This window comes from Sceloporus undulatus, chromosome 6, assembly GCF_019175285.1.
Source record: "Sceloporus undulatus isolate JIND9_A2432 ecotype Alabama chromosome 6, SceUnd_v1.1, whole genome shotgun sequence".
NCBI lineage: Eukaryota > Metazoa > Chordata > Lepidosauria > Squamata > Phrynosomatidae > Sceloporus > Sceloporus undulatus.
Genome location: NC_056527.1, coordinates 103,723,412 through 103,747,043, shown reverse-complemented (window position 1 = coordinate 103,747,043; position 23,632 = coordinate 103,723,412). Strand labels below are relative to the sequence as shown.

Genomic DNA, 23,632 nt, shown 5'->3' with positions numbered 1-23,632 from the left:
CACTTTGGAGGTATGGTATTTCAATGATACATGCATCCTAAGAGTCTGGAAGCTTCACCAAAGCTGCACTCCAGTCCTTAGGACCAGAGCGTGGCTTTGGTGCGGCCTTTGGACTCTTAGGATGCATGTATCATTGAAATACCATACCTCCAAAGTGACTCGAAGCAGCTTTATTTTGGCTGTCTGTAACAGGCCTTTATATACAGGCATACCTCAGTTAACAAAGCCTCTGACAAAGAAGCTAATTAAGTCTTTTTACATCTTCTCAGTCTTCCTTTTTCTTCCTTATCTGCTGTCTAACTGGGAATTCTGAGTAGTGCTGTGTGGAAAACACAAATTTTTAGTGTCAGGTTGCAGCAGTGTGTGTGTAGTAAACAATGCAATAAAAACTTGAGATGGGTTATAACAGGATTCTGTTCTAGTTGATCCTATTGTAATCTCTGTGTGCCTGCCTACAATAAGCATGACATACAGCAGTTGTCTCCAGAATCACTTACAGAGCATGCTGAACATGAAAACAGAGAGAAAATGGGAAAGCAAATAAATTTGCCTGACCAGCGTGTTAAAGAAGCAGAGAAGCCACCAGAATGGAGATCGTAAGAAGAAATGGAAGCTAATTAAATAAATCATTATAATTGCTTGAAAAAGCTTTCCAGTGATCTGTCAATGATTCAAAATGTTTTTCTTTACTTATGCAAGGCTTATCTGACCTGGTTATTTCATTGTACATGTGCATATTGTTAGTTTTGAATGTAAAGTTAAAGTTTGCTGAAACATATCAAACTGCTTTTCTTTTTTGTAGTGTAGGAACCTATCCCTGTTTATTCCACATTATTTTTGTCTAGTACCAAATTTTCTATTAAAGAAATAATGCCTGGGAATACATCTGATTTGTTAACTGAGGTATATGCATACATTGGAAAATGCATATGTGGGCTTTTTCTTTCCATCTTTCATTTTTGTTTTTGACAATTCATAAGTGACAATCCTAATCTCACTCAAGAATTTCATTGAAAGCAAAACAAACTTTCAAATTTGTGACATGACAGGTTCTGTGTGAAGAAACATAGCTTATTTTTGGAATGGGAACATTTTAGAAACCACTGTAGCTCACTGAAAGAGCAAAATACTTCCCCATAATAAAGTTCCAGATTCCATATCCAGGTAAAAAGGTCATGACACCTCCTTTTAGATATTTATACACAAACCAACTGGCAAGGTCCTGAGGCCATTTACAAATTTAAAAACAGAAGTGCTCAATAAAAATCACATGTTTTTATATAAAAGTGTTAAGTCAGCCAACTGAAACGATGTCAAAGTGTTGAAAGATTAGAATGATAAAGTATAAGAACCAGAAATAAAATGTAAACAGGACAGTAAAACCAAAAATAAAAATCAGTGACAATGGGGGGAAGACCTTGGGCAGAAACTGGCAGTCAGTGCAAATAAACTGGTTTCATGACCTAGAAAAGTTACCTTTTGTGGATTTGGTGTTGTGTGTCTTCAAGTTGTTTCCGACTTGACATACGACAACCTAAGATGAAACTATCATGTGGGGGGTTTTTTTGGGGGGGGAAGGACTACAACTTCCTAAATCCCCCTGTGAGTATAGTTATACTAGCAAAGGGATTCTGGAAGTTGTAGTCAATTTTTTTTTACAAACTGCAACTGGGTTAGATGAACTTGTATGTGACAGTCTCATGTGTCGTATTTAAAAATACTCTCCACTGAAAAAGTTGGCAGCTGGTGACACCCTTCTTCCCACACACTGCAATAGTGAGAGCATGTCACATTCTACTTGGTTGATCTACCCACACAAGATTCCCCTTGACTCAGGATGAATTTTTCAAGATCCATTGTGTATCACCCCTTCCAAATTTTAGTCATCCTGACTATGACAGTGTTGATAGCAAGAGGTAAGACAAGAATGTGCCAGCTGGGATCCTTCAGATGTTGTTAGAGCCCAACTTGCACTAGCCCCAGCATGACCAGCAGTTGGGATCAAGTGTGCTAACACCTGGAGGACCACAGCTTGCCTATCTCTGGAGTAAGGGATGACCTAAGCAAGGCACCATTTGTTCAAATCTAGTGCTGATGAGAAGCAGGTTATTGTTCTGGTTGTGGGCTTCCTGTAACTCATGGATGGTCCAACCTAACACTAAAGAAAATAAGAACTGCCAACGAGAGCAATGGTGGGGAGGATACAGGAACAGTTCCCAACTATTCTTCCTGACCCAACAGCATATACAGTTCTATACCACTTATCAGTGAACTCAGCACTCTCTAAGTGCTTTACAGTCTGTAAGCTAATTGCTCCCAACAAGCTGGGTACTCATTTTACCAACCTACAAAAGGATGAAAGGCTGAATCAACTCACAACCTTCCTTGTGGCTACAGTACCATCATTTAACCACTGCTCCACCAGATCTCCCTTGATCCAACCATGCCATTCTCTTTTCTTGATGGACTAAGTTGTGCGCACCTTGTTCTGGCCCCTTTGAATTAGACTCCTGACCACAGGGATGGTAGTAGACACTGTCCCACCACCAGGTTTGAAATAAAATTCGCGCCAAGTCCAGTTAGCTTCTGTATATAAAATGGGGAGGTGCCATTTTGCCTCAGGCCGACCATCTGGTTAGTCACAATTAAAAATAGGATACTAGAACACAGCATGAAAAGGGGTGTATGTGATTCATATGGTTTGGCAGCCAGGAGGTATAGTGGTTTGAGTGCTGGACTATGACTGAGATCAGGGTTTGATCCCCTGTTCAGCTATGGAAACCCACTGGGTGACTTTGGGCAAGTCACACACACTCAGCCCCAGAAAAACCCATTATAGGTCTGCCTTAGTTTTAATTGTTAATTGTTAATTACTAATTGTTATTTTATTTTATCGATGTGTTTTTATCTGTATTTTAATGAGCTGTAATCCCGCCTTTGGGAGAGGCGAGGAAATATAAATAAATTATATCATCATCATCATCATCAGCAGCAGCAGCAGCAGCAGCAGCAGTCTAAAATGATTTGAAAGCACACAACAACAGTTCATATAGGTTCCTTTTAAACATTTCCTTCCTGCATTGTTCCCTAACATTTACAAATCATTATGGTTCTCGTTTTGTTTCCTTCTGATTTTGTTATACTACATGGATTTCCTGTCTTTCTAAGATGTACCACAGTGGACTATTCCCATCTTCACAAGCATATACACTTTAGCTATCCTGATTTAACAGGTACATTTCTGATTAATCCTCTCCTGGGCCTAAATATCCTAAAGGCATCAGATCTCATCTGCTCTTGGAAGCTAAGCAAGGTCAGCCCTACTTAGTACTTGGATGGGAGACTGCCAACAAATAAAGAACTGGCAAAACCAACTCTGACTATTCTTTGCCTAAGAAAATCCTATGGAAAATTCATGGGGTCACCATAAGTCAACAGGCAAATTGAAGACACATAGCTACATCCCCATCCCACTTTTGCAGCTGCATTTGAAATGTCCTAGTTTCTCTCTCCTTTCCCCCCACTTTCCTACTTCATCCGCAGTATACCTCAACTGCTGTAATCTGATTTCAAAGTGAAAAATGAAGTTTGCCTTCAATTTATTCAGCTGGGGGGGGGGGGGGGTGCGGACAAGCAGAAGATCAGGCAAACATCCCAGGAAGGAGGTCCCAAAGGTGAGAGACCAACACTGAAAGGGCTCCCCTCCACAGACCTTTCTTTCGCTGTCACCACCCGTATTTCAGAAAGCAAGGATGATCCAATGATGATTTCAGTGAGTTAGTGGACTGTTACAGAAGAAGGCAGTCCGGATGACGTGAGTCCCAAGTGGTGCGGCACTGCTGTAGTTCTGATCTTTCCTCAGAAATATTAAACCCGAACATCAACACTTCCATCTATCTGCCCTTGTTTAGCCTCTTGAGAGTGTATCTATGGCGCAGGACAGATCGCCCAAAAGGGCAACCTGCAGGTGGCCTAATTCCCTCCGCAAAAACTGAGTCCTTTTTGTGCCTCAGAGCGGTTGTCATGGGTGTGTGACATGCGGCGCTACGTGGACGCTGCATGGCGCTTATGTCAAAATGGTGGCACCCGTGTACATGGGATGCCATCATTGTTACGCTGCCATGCCATGCTAGGGTTAGGGACCGCACAGTTGCCACGCAGTCCCTAACCCTAGTATCTCCGGAAGTACGGCGGATTTAGGCGGTCTGTACCATGCCTATGAGAAGACAGACAATTATATTTATTCTTCCTGCTGCAGTACCACCTGCCTTTGAATCCTCCTGCTCTGTTGTCAGGACAAGCTCTATCATTAGGAAGCCATAATGCTATCATACATTCCAGCTGTCCTGATTAAATCTCAGTCATTCTACTTTCTCAGCTCCCTTCAAAATGTCTCTGTTTCTTTCTCCTCTTCCCACCCACCTCCTTTGTCCTCTGGTTACTTCAGTAGTTTATATTGAAAAAGTAGTTTATAATCAGTTAACCAAGTGGAGTGGGCAGTGGAGAGGAGGGGGCAGAATCTTGCCCTTTCCAGTAGACCCAGTCAAAAGCACACTGCTGCAGCCTTTCCTAGCTTGTGTAGTCTGCCTCTTTAATAATGTTTGCCGTGTTAACAACAGACTGGAGTTGCTCAGCCACACACATCCTGGTTTTCATCTATGAAATGTTGAAGGGTATGAGAGTGCACTGTTGGTCTAGTAAATCCCAGGTGAGCTTGCCTGGAATTCGTGACCTTCAACATACATACATCCCCATCCCACTTTTACAGCTGAGAAGCCTGCTGAATGTCCCACCCATACAAGAGACAGGTTGGTGAGTACATGAGAAAAGGGTTTTGGTACAGTAATTTCCTCCCAAGGGAAGTCAGATTGGCCTCATCCTTGTTGAACTTATGACAGGCAATCAAGAATTTTTTTGCCAGCCTTTGCCTTTCAAAATATTGTTGCAATCTATTTATAAAGAAAGCTTTGTTTCTATTCTGTGGTTTTACTGCCCATTGACTTGGGGGCCCTGGTGGATAGAAAAACAATTTATAAATATTTCTAATAAATATCAAATCAATATGTTCCAGTACCATTGATTTAGTAGAATCCATCCGTGAAACCATACAAAATACCTGTACGTGTGAAGATCACAGCATGTCTACTTTCTGAATTCCTCAGCAGCACTGACTTGTTGATTTAGCATGCATCAAATTGCAAATTAGCAAACTGGTGTCTTAAGAGGTTAAGAAACTGCTGGCACTTTTCCACTATGAGTACAGAGTCCAAGCTGTTCAGAGATGGTGTCATGCAAACATTTCTCTCCTGCCCTTCCCTTTGTTCCTCCAGTAAGTCAAAGAGGCTTTATATTTTGACAGAGGGCAATAAAAAGAGACTGGGCATATCCATGGAGAATACAGTCAGAGACTATAAACAATTACTGCTCAATGGAACCTCCTTGTTCAGAGGGAGTGCACCTTCAAATATCACATGCTGTGTGGGTGAAGAATACGGAGGACCCAGGTTCCCTCGTGGACACATAAGGTTCCCAAGCCACAGTAGAGATTCACACTATTGCTCCATCTCAGATCTGTGTGGTCTGCGTTCATTAGCAGTAGCTCATCCAAAGTCCCCAGCTGAGGTCCCTCCCTTTCATTTAGATCCTTTAGCAAGATATAGAAAGAGGTTGTACCGTACTTGATCCATTCAGCAAGCCTTACAGCTCCACCACTAATAAATGGCTACTCTTCTAAAGTTTGCTTAGGCAGATACAGTCCAAAAATTAACATTCTCAATCTCTGCCAGGAAATAAATTGTTGGACAAGATGGAAGTCAGTTTTCCAAGATGGAAGATGGTCTGTTCCCAGAAGGCTTGGGCTGCTGCCACACTGCAGAAATAAAGCAGTTTGTCCAATGTTATGGAATTCTGGGATATGTAGTTGGGGGGCACCAGAACTCTTTTGTCAGTGAAGGCTAAATATCTCACAAAACTACAAATCCCAGAATTCCATAGCACTGAGTCATGGCAGTGCTTTATTTCTGCAATGTGGCAGCAGCCTTGGTCTTATGAGCTGGAGAGTAACAGGAGAGAACTAGACCCAAGCACACTATCAGTACTAATTTCCCAATCTCAGCGCTGTTCTTTAGTCTTTGGCTTGGTGATTATTTGCTAGGTGAAGAAAACACTTATTGGTTGTTCTACTCTCCAGGATTTTTGAAAATGGATAAGCATGCAAGGCAGCAGAATACCAAAGTATTCTCTTTCTTGCTCTGTTTGACACTGGAAGAAAAAAGTCCAAATTTGGTAGCAGTGAGAGAAAAATATGATCCTCAAGGATAAGGAAAAACATTCAAGAATGGGGAGGGCAATATCGCATTAAGAAAAGAGATTCCTACTAACATCATTTTTGGTGTTAACCATCTGAAATCTGTCCCTAAAAATACTGTCAGAGAATCACTAAAGGGCATTCACAGAGCGATCTAGTTTGATGGCTGCTGATGCAGCAAATCCGCTATATAGCTCTGATGCATGACCATCCAGCAGCAGCTTCTGCTTAAAAGCCTCTAACCTCCAAGGACAGTCTGCTACTTTCTGAGACAATCTGTTTCCCTACTGAACAGCTTGTACCATCAGGAAGCCCTTGCTAACGTTTAGTCAAAATCACTTTTCCTGTAATATGAACATGTTTGACTCCTATCAGCCCTAGCTAACATGGCCAATGGTAACCGAATATGGGAGTTGAACTCCAAAACATCTGAAGAGTGATGGACTTTAAAAGGCTGCTTCGGAACAGCAGAAGGCAAATTGATTCTGTCTAATAATCTGTGTGACACCCTTCCAAATATCTGATAAATATAAACGTGATCAATTAACCAATCAACAGGAGAGCCAGGTTGCAGTGGGAGTACTTACAATGGCATTCAGTGTTTGAAATGACTAGTTCAACTGTTTTAAAACTGGATTCTAGATTGTTTTTAGACTGCTTTTAAAAGTTTTTAAAGAGTACCATATATACTCAACTATAAGTCAATCTCATGTATAAGTCGAGGGCAGGTTTTGAGGCCAAAATTATGGGTGTTGATACAGCCCATGGATAAGTTGAAGGTAAAACCTAGGGACATGTAACAAAAGATCTAAAGGATGGAGCAAAGAAAAGCAATGCCAAGGAACCTACGAAATTCCAGCAAGCATAACTATTTCTGCTCACACTAAAGGCTGGATGGATGAGAGAACAGAGGGGGCCAGTGGTTCCAGGACAGATTACACTCTTTCCTTTCAGCAGAGGATAGTTCATATATATGCACTTACTGTATATGCACATACAGTACTTACATTGACCCGTGGATAAGTCGACTCAGGTTTTTGTGGTCAATTATTTGACTAAAATTTCTAGATTTATACATGAGTATGTACAGTATTTTTAATGTGTTTTAAACTGGTTTTATTTCAAGACTGTTTAGCTTTTTATTCATTCTTCACCTTTGGGATCCCCTTGTGGTCTGGTGGGAGTTGATGCCAAAATACTTTAAATAAATAAATAATAAATATTGTATAGTAGACTTCACACAGAATATATAACCCAAAAGCTAAGTTAGCACATCATGGAATAATGTCATGCTAATAAATTAAAGGGAGAGCCAACTCTGAATTAATTTAGCACTTTAAATTGAGAAATGGAATCTTGGCTGGGAACTTTCCATTTCCTTTGTTCAGTGCCCTTTAGAAGGGCTGGATGGGTCCCATCCTCCCCAGCCATCATGGACATACTGGCAGGAGTGATGACAGATTTAGTCCAACACCTCTGGAAGGAAGCAGGTAGATATTTCAATTCTGTTTCCTCATAATTCCCAAATGATGCTGGTTTTCCCCCCTACTATCCCTGGTGGGTTGCTGTGTGTTCTTGCCTCTCATTCCACCTTCGCCCTTCCAGCTTTTAACCAGTCTGCCAAGGGATTTTGGACTGCATCACATTAAAAAAGAAAAGAAAAGGACTGATCTACTGACGGCACTTTTGTCTCCAGTGCTGGTGGAAAAGCAATTTGAAAGGGGGAGGGGATGTGTAGGATGGGGAAGGGAAGCTGCAAATGTGTGTGTGTGTGGGGGGGACACATGTGTTTGCAGTTAGCTGGAACCTCAGGCTAGAGGAGTAGAAATAGCAGATGGTACAGAAAAAAGGCAAGCAACAACAAGCGGCTGCATCGTCCAAACCATAGATGCGTGTGGAGCCACAGAGGAGGACAAATCCAAGTTCTTTTCAGCTCTACAAGATGCTGCATGGAGAGAACAGTTTGGCCTTGCAGGCTCCCCATCCTTCCAGTCTCAAAAAGAAAAAGAAAAGCTTTTTCCTAGAAGATTTAAAATACAAACCCTGTGGCCATAAACTGCTATTTAAAAAATTTAGTGAGGTGCAGGAGCTCCTAGCAAACAGAGCTTATTGCATTGGTTATTACAGCGACTTACCTCTTCTGGCTTAAATTTTAAATCGGATGGCATCCTGATATTATCACAAGGATTTTGCCACCGAATCCGCTGCCCGATCCAACTCCACTCCCAAGAGCACTCCAGCAGCTGTTTTCTGAAGAAGGAAAACTCCTGGTTTTGAAAATGGCGAGCTGAGTGCCTCTGGAAGCAGGGATAAACCCGGGATGGACCTGGGCAGCCAATTCGGTGGCAAAATCCTTGTGATAATATCAGAATGCTGCCCAATTTAAAATTTAAGCTGGGAGAGGTAAGTCACTTTAATAAGCTCCATATACAGGGCTGGGCATGTTTGTCATGCAGCAAAATACAACAAAATCCAAAATCCACAAAAGTGAAATACCCTTATTGGCCAACTGAAATGCAAAAAGTACATTATGAATACTTTTGAAGCATCACTGGTTTCATTGGGCAAATATGTTAAAAAATCATACAGGAGAAGAAAAGTCATGATGTTAGAGCCACAGGCCTACATTTTGTCTTAATATGTTATTCTGTTGTCAGTTAAAATGCTCTAAAATCTAGACTGATCTCAGTTCAGGCAGAGGCCACTGCCTTTCTTGGCCAAATGGGGACCAAGGACAGAGCACAATAAAAGACAGATAATAACTACAACTCTGGAGACCAGAGTTCGAATCCCCTCTCAGCCATGGAAACCCACTGGGTGCATCTCAGAGGATGGCAATGGCAAACCATTTCTGAAAAAACTTGCCAAGAAAATTCTGGTAGTTTCACTTTAGGGTCACCATAAATCAAAAATGACTTGGAGGCACACAACAACAACAACATTTCAATTCCATTAGCTCCTAGTAACTACAAACTACAAAGTATTAACTACAATTTTGTTTGGTGCTCCTGGGGCAAACAATCCTAACTTAGAGCCCTCCAGTTGTTTTGGACTACAATTCCCAGCATCCACAGCCTTTGAATAGAATTATGAGCATTGCAGCCTAACAATCTGGAAGAATTCCTGTTGGCGACAGGGTATGGTAGTATTAAGTACGTATGTAGAGAAAGTATATTAACACTAAAAATGTCATATGGATATGTTCAGCACAGCAGTAGTGGGAAACTTTCAGACTTCCAGATGTTTTGTTCTTCATATTTTACAGGTGGGAAGGGGGACTTTTGGCTGCTTTTGATGTTTTGGACTACAGCTCCCACAATCCGTTGACGTTGGCCATCTAATGACTATCAGTTGGAGTCTGTGCTCCATTAGGGACTTCTGAGCTCTTGGCTTTTATCCATTGCTCTAAACTCAATGAGGGGATGTGTTTCATTTATTTTCTGCTTTGTGGCTGTTCAGGAGGATGCTCAGGAACTGAGCTGCCCCTTTCCTGGCCCTCCCTCCCCATCCCAGTCAGCTTGAAACTCCAGATGGCTCACAACTGGGAGGAGTTATGGAACTGATATTTCATTGCAATTTGGAGACCTAGAAACTGTTGTTTAGTTAAAACTAGGAAAGGAAGAAACGACTGTACTTTCATTCTGTAATGGAATGGGCTTTCAAACAGCACTCTTGTCTTGTGCAACCAAAAAATGAAAAAGCTGACTTTGAGCAGCAGTTAGGTTACTTTCTTCACGGAGACAGCAACATTTGTTTGATGTGCTGTACATTATACTACACTCATCTTTCTTGAACACAGATGCTAAATGGAGGGTGCTTCCACACTTATGACCCTTCATCTTTACTCAGTTATGTTCTCCTGTCAGATGAAGGATGAATTGCAGTTGGCCCTCCACATTTGCGGGTTTAGACTTTTCTGGATTTGATTATTTGTTGCTACCTCTGCTGCTGCCCTAGGCAATTTTTAATAGGGACTCGCAAGACTACACACTGTGCACAAGGCTTGTAGGTCCCCATTAAAAATTGCATTGGATAGCAATGGAAGTGGCAGCAAGTCCTGCCAGCTGCCCACATCTGTCTTGCAAAGGAACATCGCCTCCTCGAAGGCATCCATGGTGGATTGAATCTGCAGATCATACTTTCTGTGTTCAATGTGGTTGGCATGGCTAGAGTTATTTGTGTTTTTTCCACTTTTGTGGGGTCCTGTGCCCCTAATCTGAGCAAATGTGGAAGGCTGACTGTATGACTCCCCATTAAAAAGTGAATATTGCAATCGTATCCCAAAATTCTGCCCACCGAAGCCAATATCACAGTACTGGAGGATGCCCTACCAGCTACCACCAACATTTCACAGAACTGGGACATGTGTGGCCAAACTACATCAGAGTTTTGTCAAGATGGCAAAAGTGATTAATGAGGAAGAACATACAGGCTACGAGAGGCTGCAGTAGTTTGCTGTTGCCTAGCTCCCTAGGAAGGGAAAGATTCAATTAATTTCTCTTCTCGCCCCATGCTAATTGAGTTCAAACTCCTTTAGCATTTTGAATTTATTTTGCAGCAACTGAAGTAAGCTGAGACAAAGTGGAAAAGTGGGAAGAGGAGAGAGAAGCAAGGACATTTTAAAAGGAGCTGAATAAGTGGGATGACAGAGAATTAACAGGGAATGTCCCTGCCAAATTGGGAAAGTTGCGGGGTATGGTATCTGTTACAGGGCAGTTTGCCATTGTGCATGACGTTCCTTTTATTTTAACCCCTTAAAGATATGATGCACAAAGATGTCACTGTGAAGTATGCATTTACAAATATATTGAGAGGTTATATTTATGCATTTATAAATATACTAAGAGGTACACCAGACACTAACTTTGCTATTAACTTCCCTTTGCCACCAGCACCCCCACAGCCCTGGAAACATATTTGGCAAATGATGATATAAATATCTCATACACAAATAATAAAATAAATAGATCTGATCAGAATTCCTTGTTTCAAAGGCAATATTTGGCTCTAAACCCTTGCACCAATATGAAATCAGGCTAAATTTAAATATTTTGAATTTATAATTTTGCATTCTGACATTTTAAATTCATAATTAAATCTTTGTGAATTTTAAATAGGCTAAAATCACAGTCCTATTACTTGAAGAGCCTTAGGATTTGGTAGACTGTGAGATATGTCATCGTTCCATAATTTGACAAAGTTGCTTTTTGGACAAAGTTGATTCTGAGAGCTGTAGTGCTAAAAGTAACAGTCTCAAGCTCCATGTCCACGATACTGGCAGAACACCTCTTATGCACTGGCAGAATATTCCCCAGTGATGCTATTCCTATGGCAGAATTACTAAAACAGTGCAGCGGTATGGATGCAATGCTGGTAACAAAATGAAGGGGCATATTTGCACCATATCCAATACTCCTCCAGGTCATAGCCACAGCTGTGGAGCCTCACATCAGCTCTAGAATCTGTGCAGTCCATTTCTGTTCTGTTGACTTCCATGGGAGGGGGCAGGGAAACAACCACCCTCATAAGGATGACTGCCCAGCTAACATTATTCAAGCACAGCACCCCATCACCAAAAACACCACAGTAAGATATAAATCCTGCAGATGGAGACTGCTACTCAGAGGTGTAGCATGGTGAGAGATTTCTTCAGTCCTTGCAAGGAAACAATGAATGATTGGGAAGTGAGAAAGGGCATTTTGCACAAAAAAAAGAAGTACTTCGACCAAGAAGTCCTCCTTCAGAAGATACATTGAAACTTGAGCGTGATACTAATAGTTATCTACATGGGATCCAGACAGGTACCTTATCTACTCCAAACTAGAGGTGTATGGACTCATCATAACAGCAACCTCCCCCAGCTTTTCCTCTAGAGAGAGTACAAAAAGGCCTTCAGTCATGATGAGCCATTTCAACAAACCAGTCCTAGCAATTTTCACCTCTACCAGGAGCAGATATTTTGTAAAATTAGCAGGTTTTGACCAAACTACTGAAAATACTGGTCATAATACATCATTGCAGGGAAAATCCATCCCCTCACCTGCCTCTCCCCTTCAATAACAGCCACTGTGTGATCTACAGCTAAGCTCTGAGAGGAAAGGAAAGCCTGAGGGAGATGGCAGATGATACCACTGCCCCTACCAACCAATAGGCACAAGTACTTTGACTCTAAGTCTTGCTTCCATGACACTACTGGTACTCATTTCTGCTTCATATGCTGGAAGCACACACAGATAAAACTCTCCACAGTGGCAAGCGAATGTGAGGACTTCCATTACTCCCAGCCTCTGTCACCAGTATGTGGACATTCTTCTGTCCCACCACTTTGGCTACCAACTGCATGGACCTCCTAGATGCTCTCGTGGTTCCTGTGCTGAAATGTTATTAATCTCACATCCCTACCAGACACCACCATCTTTGATAGACTGCTGCTACCACAGTCACCTGAACTTAAACTTTCCAATATCCCTTACACGGTGTTCTTGGAGACAAACAGGTACAGTCGGCCCTTCTTATACATGGATTTTTTTATACACGGATTCAACTATCCACAGTTTGAAAATGTTCAAAAAAAGTATAAATTTCAAATATCAAACCTTGATTTTCCATTTTTATAAGGGACACCATTTTGCTATGTCATTATATTTAATGGGACTTGAGCATATACGGATTTTGTTATCCACGGGGGATCTTGGAACCAAACCTCAGCATATACAGGGTCCACTGTATAATGATGATGATGATAATAATAATAATAATAATAATAATAATAATGCTTTATTGAACAGAACAGATCATAATTGAACATAATATCTAAATCACATCTTTCACTCATCTCCTAGCTAACTCTGACCCTGGCTATCGGGTATCTCCTCTATCAACTCTACTCCACTTTGTCATATGTAAATTTTGTGTTTTCTTCAGGCTGTTTCTCTCCAATGTATTTCTCCCATCCTGACCCTGGAAAACAGCATTTCCCACACACAGGAGAAGCACTGATTTCCCACAAAAAACACCTCAGCTCTGTTAGTAGGGGCCAGGCACTTAGTTGTCACTGCTGGCCAAACTCTCTTCAGCAATCTTGCACTGCAGAATCACAGCCCAGATGAATGGGGCAGAGCAAGAGTAGGGTAGGGATATGTGTGGCCTTACAGGTGGACCACAGCTTCCACCAGCCCTAGCTAGCATATGCCATGATAAAGAATGATGGGAGTTGCAGTCTAACAATATCTAGAAGGTCACACATTTCCCATCCCTAGAGAACAGCACACTGCCATTGCACATGCAAAGTTCCAATGTAACATACACAGAGAGGGGGGCACATTTTTTCACAGTCTGCCTCCCCTTGCTCTCCACAGTCCATGCTCACATACATAAATGACCTCTCCCATATGCTGTACTATGCAGACCACAGCCATATTCCTGCCTATTCCTTCACAAGATTGTTAACCTCCTTGTTTCAGGCTCTGTCTTGAATCCTGTCAGCTTCCAGGCAAGATTTTTTTTTTTTAAATGCTAGGCACTGTTTTGTAAACCACTATCACATTCTCCCTTTGCTTCACTTTTGTAACAAGCGAAAAATCTCCTAAGCACTATAATGTTTTCTCAGAAGAGTTCTGACTATGTTTGGGTTGCTGTCTTCTGCACCTTTTGTACAATATCCTTTTTGATGCAGTGACCAGAACTGTATACAGCATTCCAAGTATGGGCACACCATATATTTGTATAAGAGCAGATTTATCTTTGACTTTTTTCATCACGATCCTAGTGTGGAATTTGCCTTTGTTTTATACAGGTGAGTACAGGGGTGACATTTTCATTGACCTATTCAGCATGATCCCAACATTGAACTTCCATTTATTTACACTGAATGTGCCCAGACTATTTGAAAGACAATATCCTCCCATATGATCCTTTAAGATCTACAGGAGAATAATTTATCTATCAAATCTCCTGCAGAGGCACAGTTGGTGGGAATGTGGGAGAAGGTCTTCTCTGTGGTTCCTCCCACACTTTGGAACTACCTTCCTAAGGAAGGTAGAATGGCTCCTTCTTTAACCGCCCCCCCCCAGCAAGAAACAGGGAATTGATTTTTAACAAGAGAAGGGCTTTTATGGTCTGTGCTGTTTTTAATCTTTGTTTTAGAGTAAGATCTTGAATGATTTTAATTCTGTTGTTGTTTAAGGAGCTTATCACACACCTTTTTAAACCGACTTCTAAAAAGTGCTGTTGGAGCACGGCCGAGACCCAGCTTGGACCCGGGCTGATGGCAGCCAGTGGTTCAGCGGCAATTTAGTGAGCGATAATCCCTACCTCCATCCCGTGTCCCGGGAGGCTGGAGCCGGTTTAAAAAGGTGAACAATAAGCTCCTAACACTGTTTTAGCCTCAACATTGTATATTTTTAACTAATGTACTTTGATTGTACTTTTCTGCCTTTTTTTGTAAGCCACCTTGAGTCCTAGTCTGGGAGAAAGAAGTGATATAAATGAAGTGATGGATAAATAGAACTACTGTACATTTAACCCCTTATTTTCTATGCATCCATTTTCAAAGAGATCAGCCTTGTTTTGTTTATACTATCCTGTCATCAGGAAGGCTAACCTCCTCTGTCAATATATATTTTCCCCAAGAAAGACAGCACCTGTTGAGCTGCTGCCTGCTGGGTGACTGTTACAGTTCTCCCATGGAGCAATGTTGGCGGGTGGGTAGATGCATGAGAGATGGAATACTTGCATTTCTAAACATACTCTTTCTTCCTCTGTTTCAATACAACAGATCATATGAATTTTTCATATTCAAAGCTTTGTCCTGCCAAATTGTTCCTCACTTCTGGCTCCCTCCTGGTGTGTTGTTTTGTGTGTGTGTGAGTGTATGTTACAATCCCTTTCTTCTCCCTTCCCTGTGGCCACTGCTACCACATTAAACTCCTCTTCCCTTCCCAGCACTGAGATCTAGCTTTGTGATTTAATTTCATTTTGGCTCTGTATTGCTTTTCCACAAGCTGAAAAAAATGGGGAAAAAAAGAATGGAGGATAGAAGGCTGGCCTAGCTGGAGTTGGCATGAGTTGGGCTGAAAAGGATGGCTTGGGGTTTGCTGTAAGGAAACAGGCTCCCCTCTGCCTCTCCTAAACTGGCTTCATTGCCTTAGGTTTCCATCCAGGAAAGAAAAGAATAGGGAGGAAAATACGAAAAATGGGTGGAATTGCCAGATTGCGGTTGTCTCCTTCTTTCCCACAATTGGGTGGAGTGGAAGGCGGCTTGAAGGGGCTGCCCTGCCAATGTGGCTCCATTGCTCTCAATCAATGTCCATGCAATTTCCCTCAAACTGTTCTGACTGCATTACGAAAAAGGGGTGGGGGCTATCTGGTGCCCCAAAAAGCCATAACACAAAGAATGCCCATGTTCCAATCCAACCAAGTTGTTCCATTGATTCCGATGATCATGACCTTTCTTCAGAGCTTGAGGAAATTACTCGTTGGTACCATGACTCTCAGAAATTTTGGGAAATTCTGGAAGGCCCAAAGAAGTAACTTTTCCAAGCTCAAGTCCTGCATCATCCATAACTCTGGAATAGTTCTCAGGCACCTAGATAAGTGGTCCTTAAACAGGCAGTTCAGATGTTGTGATATTCAACTCCTATAAGTTCCAAAAAGCATGGGCAATGCTTGGGGATTCTGGGAGTTAAAGTCACCAGCATCTGGAGGGCCAAAGGCTGAAAACCACAATTCTAAATAGCTACTAGATCTTAAAATTCCAGAACCACCACTGCCCCATTCTATAAAAACTTGCATTTGTCTAGTCACTACAGCATGAGTCTCCCTTCCTTATCTGAAATGCCTACGACCAGAAGTGTTTTGGATTTCAGAGTTTTTCAGCTTTTGGAATATTTGCATATACATAATGAGATAATTTGGAGGTGGCACCCAAGTCTAAATATTACATTCTTTTATGTTTCATATACATCTTATAAACACAGCCAGGTCATTTTATGCACAATATGTTATAATACTTTTGTGCACGAAACCAAATTTGTGTGCACTGAACCATCAGAGAGCAAAGGTCTCATTTCCACCATGTGGAACATTTTGGATTTTGGAGTATTTTGGAATTTGGAACTCTGGATAAGGGAGACTCAACCTGTATAACCAATGCAACTCAAACTGCATAAAACAGTTAAACAAAGACAAATTCCAGTTAGAAGTTCCTCCAGCCACAAACATTAAGAGCTTCTCCAATGTCACAATGAGGCCCAGATCCACGCCAGCTCCTCTGTAATTCAAGCACTGCTTCACACCACTGCCATCTATAGTCCATTAGATTCATGGCATTACAAGCGCCATAATACCCCCCTCCCCAATCAGCCACGTCCCCACAAACACACACACACACACTGTGCACATACTACCAGCAAACCATCATTCTGCTTGGTCTCTGAACCTAACTTACCTTACAAGCTTACTAGGAGAATAAAATGTAGATGGAAGAACCACGAATTACCTTGAGCACCTCAGAGGAAAGGAAAGATAACGCCACCAATAAAGGAAATTAAATGCTACAAAAAAACAAACAACAACAACACCGCTTTTCAGACACACATCCATCCACAGCTGCAGCAGATACCACATCAGTCTCTGTCTGCTGCAAACAATGTTTACAGCCACCCCTACCAAATCCTGTTTGTATTCTGTGAAACAGGCCCCTTGTGATATGGGATGCACAGACAATTCATACAGTCACATACATCCAAAACTGCACTCAGAGTATTGGTCCCTCTGGCTGAGAACTGTCAATACATCTGACAGCTGCCCTCCAGGGTTTCTGACAGGATTGTCTTTGTCTGACCTGGAGATGCCAGCGAGTGAACCTGGAACTTGTACATGTATATCAGGAGCTCTGCCACTGAGCACCAGTGGGGAGCAAATACTCATTATTTGGCTTGTGTGATGTGGAAGATGGAGGTGAATCCCCTCCTTGCATCCCAATGTATGCCTTTCTCACAAATTTTACACTTCTCTCCCATTCTCTCTCTTTCCATAATTTTCAGGGTTGTGAATCCATGCCCTACATTTGCAAGCCACACAAGGAAACTTACCAACTTCATTTTATTTGATGCCACCATTCTGCCCCCCCCCCCCTGAAAAGCCCCATGGAGCCATTCTGCCTCCTGCTTTGACTGAAGGAAACTTACCCTCTGAAGGGGCCCCCATCCTGACTTTACTCGTCCTCCACTCTCTCTGTCCCAAAGAAACGGGCGATGGCAGCCCAGCAGCAATTGGGATGGTGGAAGGGGAAAATTAGGGCAGGTGCCAGAGAGAACCTAGTGCTTTCCCCTCTGTTGCTGTCTCTCTTACATTCCCTAGCTTACTAGTTCTCCATCCGTGCCTGCCCCACTCACTAATTCAGAGCGCCTCCCTCTAGCTCAAACCCTTTTAGTTTCACCCACTTAATTTATTATTTGTTCACCCAAATCCAAATCCATCTCTATCTAATTTGAATCTACTTGCTTGCCTTTCATCTTTTTATCAGTCTGCAAATACTCTTTCATTCTCCTTTCTATTTTTTTCCTTCTAGAATGCATTTATATAGTCTATCCTTATAAATAATTCCTCTCCTTTCCTCTGTCCCATACACCATTCACTCCCTTCCTCTCCTCAGTCACCCTTTTTTTTCCTTTTAGCCCTTCATCAAAATTCAGCTCCATGCTACTTGTGTTTACTCAGAAGTAAGTATAGTTGCATTCAGTGGGATGTCCTGCCAAGTAAGTGCAATAAAGAATCTTGTGACTCCCTCAAGATTAATAGATTTATTGTGGCTTACGCCGCAATAAATCTGTTAGTCTTCAAACAGCCACAAGGCTCTTTTTGTTTTCGGTACAATGAATTTGCACTGCTACTTCTCTGGAATTTGTCCCATGTTAAGTGTCCACAACACAGCAGAGAGGCATGAAGATAGTTACACCAAACTGACATTTATATCACTGTCTCCAAGATCCAGTTAAATATCATTAAATAATGACTAATTGTATAAACCTTTCTCATTCTTGACTCAAGCAGTCTTCTAATTCAACATGTCTTTCACCCTCTGCCTAAGGTACACTATCCAATATGTTTGTCATTGCTCTGGCTTTTTCAAAAAATAAAGTTTATTCCTCCTTCATATCATATTATGGCTGCATCGACAAACACTTGTGCTCACAATAATTTTCAAATGCAAACAAACAGATTTCTCGTCTTTACCTCATTTATTCTAAGAAGAAAATAACATGGTCATCCGGCACACTGTGTGTCAGTTCCTCTTTTCCTGACAGGAAAACTGACACCGGGTGAATCTGCACTGAAGAACTAATACTGTACAGTTTGTCACCACCTTAAGTGCTGTAGCTCCAGCCTATGGAATCTAGGGATTTGTAGTTTTATAAGGTCTTTAGCCTTTTCTGCCAAAGAGTGCTGGTGCCAAAACTACAAATTGTAGGGTTCTGTAGGATGGAGCCAGGGCAGTTAAAGTGGTACCAAACTGCATTAATTCTACAGTGTAGATGCACCCACTGAGAACTAGAGGCTTACTGTACTCAGTTCATTGACAGCTGAGACTGGCTTTGAATCCAGCATGCTATGTACCAGCTCAACTTCTTTTCTCTTCAAAGCCGCATTCCTAGAGCACATATTCAGATCTTCCACTATTTCTTTGCCTTCTTTGGTCCACAATTCTACTTTACATCCAGGGCACACATGTTCTGGTTAACCCTTTGCTACTAACCCATCAGTTCCCATTCCTCCCTGTCACATCCTTTGTGCATTTGTGCATTTCACTTGCTCTCTCCTGCTTGCAACTGTCTCACTGCTCCCACACCACATACAAATATCCATTTAACTCACCCTTTCCCCCTTTCTCCTTTTCTCCTTTTTCCTTCATTCTCTTGCTGCTGCTGCTGCTGCCGCCACCACTGCCTCCAGTTCAGAAGAACCCAAATCTGGAAAGAGGGTTGAAGCTGCTGGAAGATGGATTTAGGCCTGGAAAATTCCTGGCTGGAGAATGTCAAACTTCAGGCTGAAAGAGAGAGTGTGTGGATGGAGGGGGGGCACACATGTTCTGGTTAACCCTTTGCTACTAACCCATCAGTTCCCATTCAAGCTGTCTCACGGACTCCCAACCCCCAGGACCCCTGCTGTGGAGAAACTCAAAAGTTGCCCTCCCCACCGACAGGCATAAAACTGTCTCCTACGTGCCACCCCGCCACATTCCTGGCCACTCCACACCCTGACAGCTGCCACAGCTGCACCCATGGATCTCTTCCAAAATCTGAGGGAGGGTGGTTTTTCTATTCCAGGAGAACGACATCGACATCATGTACATATGGACAGCGGATGCCAAATGTTTGGCTAAGACAGAGGGGTGTGCGTGTGAGTTTTTAATCAACAGATCTTTGCTCAAGGACCTCAGAAGCGAACATCTACAAGCTATACATCCTCCAGCAGGAATGCAACATCCTACTGTAAATATTCCCCAAGTAATTTTAATGGAAAAAACACCACAGCCACAGAAGCCTATCAACGCAAGGACACTAAATAAAGCAAACCAATCAGTAAAAGTGGCTATGGTTCTACGTTATATGTAACCTTTCCATTTTATATGGTTTTAAAGTTATAACGTGTCATGCTGGATCCATTGACTGTAAATAAAGATTGACTTGACACTACAACCACACAAGCCTATCAGTGCAAGAAAACTAAAGTAAACCAATCAGTAAAGGTGACATCAGTTATTATTTTTTTGCATCCATAATTCTGATTGTACCAGCTCTAAGATTATTTTTCAGTTTTAGAGAACATTTGATCCACGTCTTTGTATATGTGTTTATGTATTGTTGTTGTTGTTTCTAGCACTGAAGAAAGCAGTGCTACAAAGAAGGTGAAGTCTTAGATCACTGCAAGCAGAGAGGAAACAATGGATAAGAATGAGGAAAGTATAAGCAACCAGTTCCAGTATCTCTGAGCTTTCCAACCCCTTGCCTTAGGGCACTGCCCTGTCATTAGCAAAAAATGCCCCACTTTAAAATTGTTCTCTCTCTCTCTCTATTTGTAAGGATGAGGCACTTAACAATATTTAACAAATGAAAGTTCAGCTTCCCAAAATTTCAAACTCCATACATGCTGGAAATCAGAAATCCAAAATACCCTAAAATCCAAAATTGTCCAGTGGATGGCTAGATAGCACCAGCTTTGCTTTCTGATGGTTAAATGCATACAAACATGGAGACCCGCAACATAATTTAAAGTTGTGAGATGAATTGTTTTATTTTGCTTTATTGTTGTGCCATGTTTTGTACATAGTTGTTTACTTATTATTTATAATAAATGAATGAATAAATAAATATTTTAAAAATATTGTGTATAAAATTACCATCAGGCTAAGTGTATAAGGTGCATATGAAACATAAATGAATTTCGTGTTTAGACTTTGGTCCCATCTCCAAGATATCTCATTCTGCATTATGCATATCCAAAATCTGAAAAGATCCAAAATCCAAAATACTTCTGGCCCCAAGTATTTTGGATAAGGGATGCTCAGTCTAGCCTCCCTTTGCATTACCACCAGTGCCTCCTAATGGTAAATTCTGTGATTCTCCACAAACTGCTTCTGGCTGTGTCAACCCACTTCTGTCTGTGTTGATCACTACACTAGGGAATTAAGAAGAAAATTAGGGATTAATCCCACACTGTCCCCATAGTGGTGAAAAAGTAAGTTGCTGCTTTGGCTTTCTTCATTCTGCGTCTTCTGCTTAGGCCAAGTCTATAAATATTCCTCATATCCGACTCCCACAACCAGTCGCTTGGCTCAAGCTCTGGGGGCAGGAATTCACAAACCATCTATTTTGAGGGCATATCTAGTTACAATAGCTACCATTTTGAGAGCATAAACTCCCAGGAAGACGTCAAAAACTCCCAGGAAGATGGGCTTCAAAGATGAAGATGAAAACAACTGGTTGTTGTTGTTGTTCTTGTTGTTCTTGTTTGTTTGCCAGGAACTCTCACAAAGTGAGTGACTTTTGACATTTCTTAGAAATACTCCCCAAAAGGTTTTCTAGGGACCAGATGAAGGAAAGGCAGAAGGGAGGCAGCAGCTTGTGAAAAGCCAAGTGCATTTCAGTTCCCAGCCAGAGATTTTTTATATCGGGGTCACAGGCCTCTCAGTGCTCCAAGTTCTGCAACCTGGATATAGCTCGTAGAAATGCTGTCTTGTGAGGGGTTTCCAAGACGTAAAGGCAGCTGTGTTATTTTACACTTCATGCTTTTGTGATGAGTTGGCCTGCTGCAATTGGGTGCATTCTGCTTGGTACAGAGGTTGGCATTCAAGATGGAAACTACACAAGCCTTTCTCAGCGCCATCTGCCAAACCGTTGCAGCCATTGTGCGAAGACTCTGCCAACCAAATGCAAAAGATAAAGTTAATTTATACTTTTGCACCAAGCATTTTGACTCACAGTGTGGCTATTCCAGACTAACTTTAACATATGTGCCTAATGAAAACAACCCAGCAAATTTGACTTGCAACAACTTCATTGTGTACTTTTGCGATTGGCATCTCATTGGCAGTGGGGCAGTGGAATCAGAGTCACTGAGTCAGAATACTGGGCTTCTTAATTAGCAGAGGCAATGGCATCATCTGCCACTGTTGCTTCAGGTTTCCCGTTCCCTCTGATTTGAGCTAAAGCTCTCTGAATGGGATGTGATGGGATAGAATTTCCCAGGCACAAAATACTGTTGTGATCTATGTTGCTTTTATGAAAAGTACATTGGGACCTTGTTATCTGCTGGAATTTGGTTCCAGAAGCCCCAGTGGATAACAAAATCTGTGGATGCTAAAGCCCCATCAAATATAATAGTAGAGCAAAATGGAGTCCCTTATATAAAATGAAAAATCAAGCTTTATTTATACTTTTTTGGAATTTTTCAAGCCATGGATGCTTGAATTCATGGATAAAAAAATTGTGGATAAGGAGGGCTGACTGTATTTCACAGTAGCTTGGTCTTAAATGAGCAAGTAACACCCAGTGTAGTATAGTGTTTTGAATGTTGGACTATGACTCTGGAGACCAGGGTTCAAATCCTGGCTCAGCCATGAAAATCCACTTGTCATCCTCTGAGGCAAGTAACACTCTCTCAGCTTCAGAGGATGACAATGGCAAATTCCTTCTGAAAAAACCTGCCAAGAAAACCCTGTGATAGGGTTGGAAATGACTCAAACAACAACACACAACAACAACACCCATTAGCTTTAGAAAAGACCTGTAGCTGGAACTGCTTTGTAGCTATCAAGTGGGCTCTCTTGGGGTGTGGCAGTGGGGACAAGCAGAATGAGTTTCCCCACTTCAGAATGTACTCCTAAACTATTGCTTATTGGTTTAATTTTTAATGGCATTTCAAAACACTCCTGGGGCTTCAACATGAATCCAAAAGATTTGGATTTATTTTTTGCTTGCAGAAAGGAACTGTGTAGCCAAAGAAGAAGATGCTAGGCGTTCTGCAGGCTTACTGCCTGGCTGCTTTCATAGTTATCCACCCAAAATTCCGATTCACAAGAAACAATTCCTTCACCAGACATTTGTTGAAATGAGATCTGAAGGCTATAGTGATGACTTTGTCACCTGGTGCCAAACTAAGCAAGCAACATTTTATGCACAAGCTAAGCAAGCAACCTTTTAAAGCTTCAGGCTATATGGGGCAACTGACCTAAACTAACCCCATTAAATGTCCCCATTATGTTAGAATAATGCACTTTGGGGACCTGTGGGACCTCAAGATGTCTTAATCTGTCCCTGCTCCCACCCCATACAAAGACACTGTAATCATATGTGTCATCATCATTTCATCTCATTCATTTTACTATAAGGAGTCCGGGCTGTACATAAGCGGAAATGCTGATTGTGACACAATGAGACATTCATTTAAAATGTCTTAATAACTACAGTATTTAACAGAAGCAACAAATCAACAGCTACATGATGAGAACCTTGCTGGTTCAAAGCAAAGGTCACTTTCCACAGTGGGATAACCACAGTGTGAAGGATGTAGGGCCTCCTTTGCAGTGGCTCCTAGATAAAATTATATTGAACAGCAAACTGCCTCCAAACATATAGATACCACAGAAACATAATGGTGTAGTCTGAGTACTGGACTACAACTCTGGAGACCAGGATTCAAATCCCCGCCCCACCATGCAAACCTGCTGGGTGACTTCAGGCAAGTCACACTCAGATCAAATCATGCCAAGAAAACTTTGTGAAAGGTTTACCTAGGGTTGCCATAAGGCACAAATGGCTTGAA

The 23,632-nt window shown here is 41.8% G+C and overlaps 1 protein-coding gene across 5 annotated transcripts in view; it reads right to left on the bottom strand.

Moving 5' to 3' along the window:
* The window catches only part of LOC121934258 (protein kinase C and casein kinase substrate in neurons protein 3-like), a 46,625-nt gene extending 24,913 nt beyond the window's left edge, over positions 1 to 21,712 (bottom strand). Inside the window, exons 1-2 of one of the 5 annotated variants that reach the window (XM_042474579.1) lie at positions 21,210 to 21,712; positions 19,184 to 19,355 (exon numbers count right to left, since the gene is read on the bottom strand). In XM_042474579.1, the coding sequence (XP_042330513.1) occupies positions 19,184 to 19,220 (37 nt within the window). In that variant the 5' untranslated portion in view covers positions 19,221 to 19,355; positions 21,210 to 21,712. Of the gene's footprint in view, positions 1 to 16,754; positions 16,774 to 17,496; positions 17,550 to 18,544; positions 18,661 to 19,183; positions 19,546 to 21,209 lie in introns of those variants that run through there. The other 4 variants (XM_042474578.1, XM_042474582.1, XM_042474581.1 and 1 more) reach the window with 4 other exon arrangements.
* Positions 21,713 to 23,632: the final 1,920 nt, after the last annotated feature.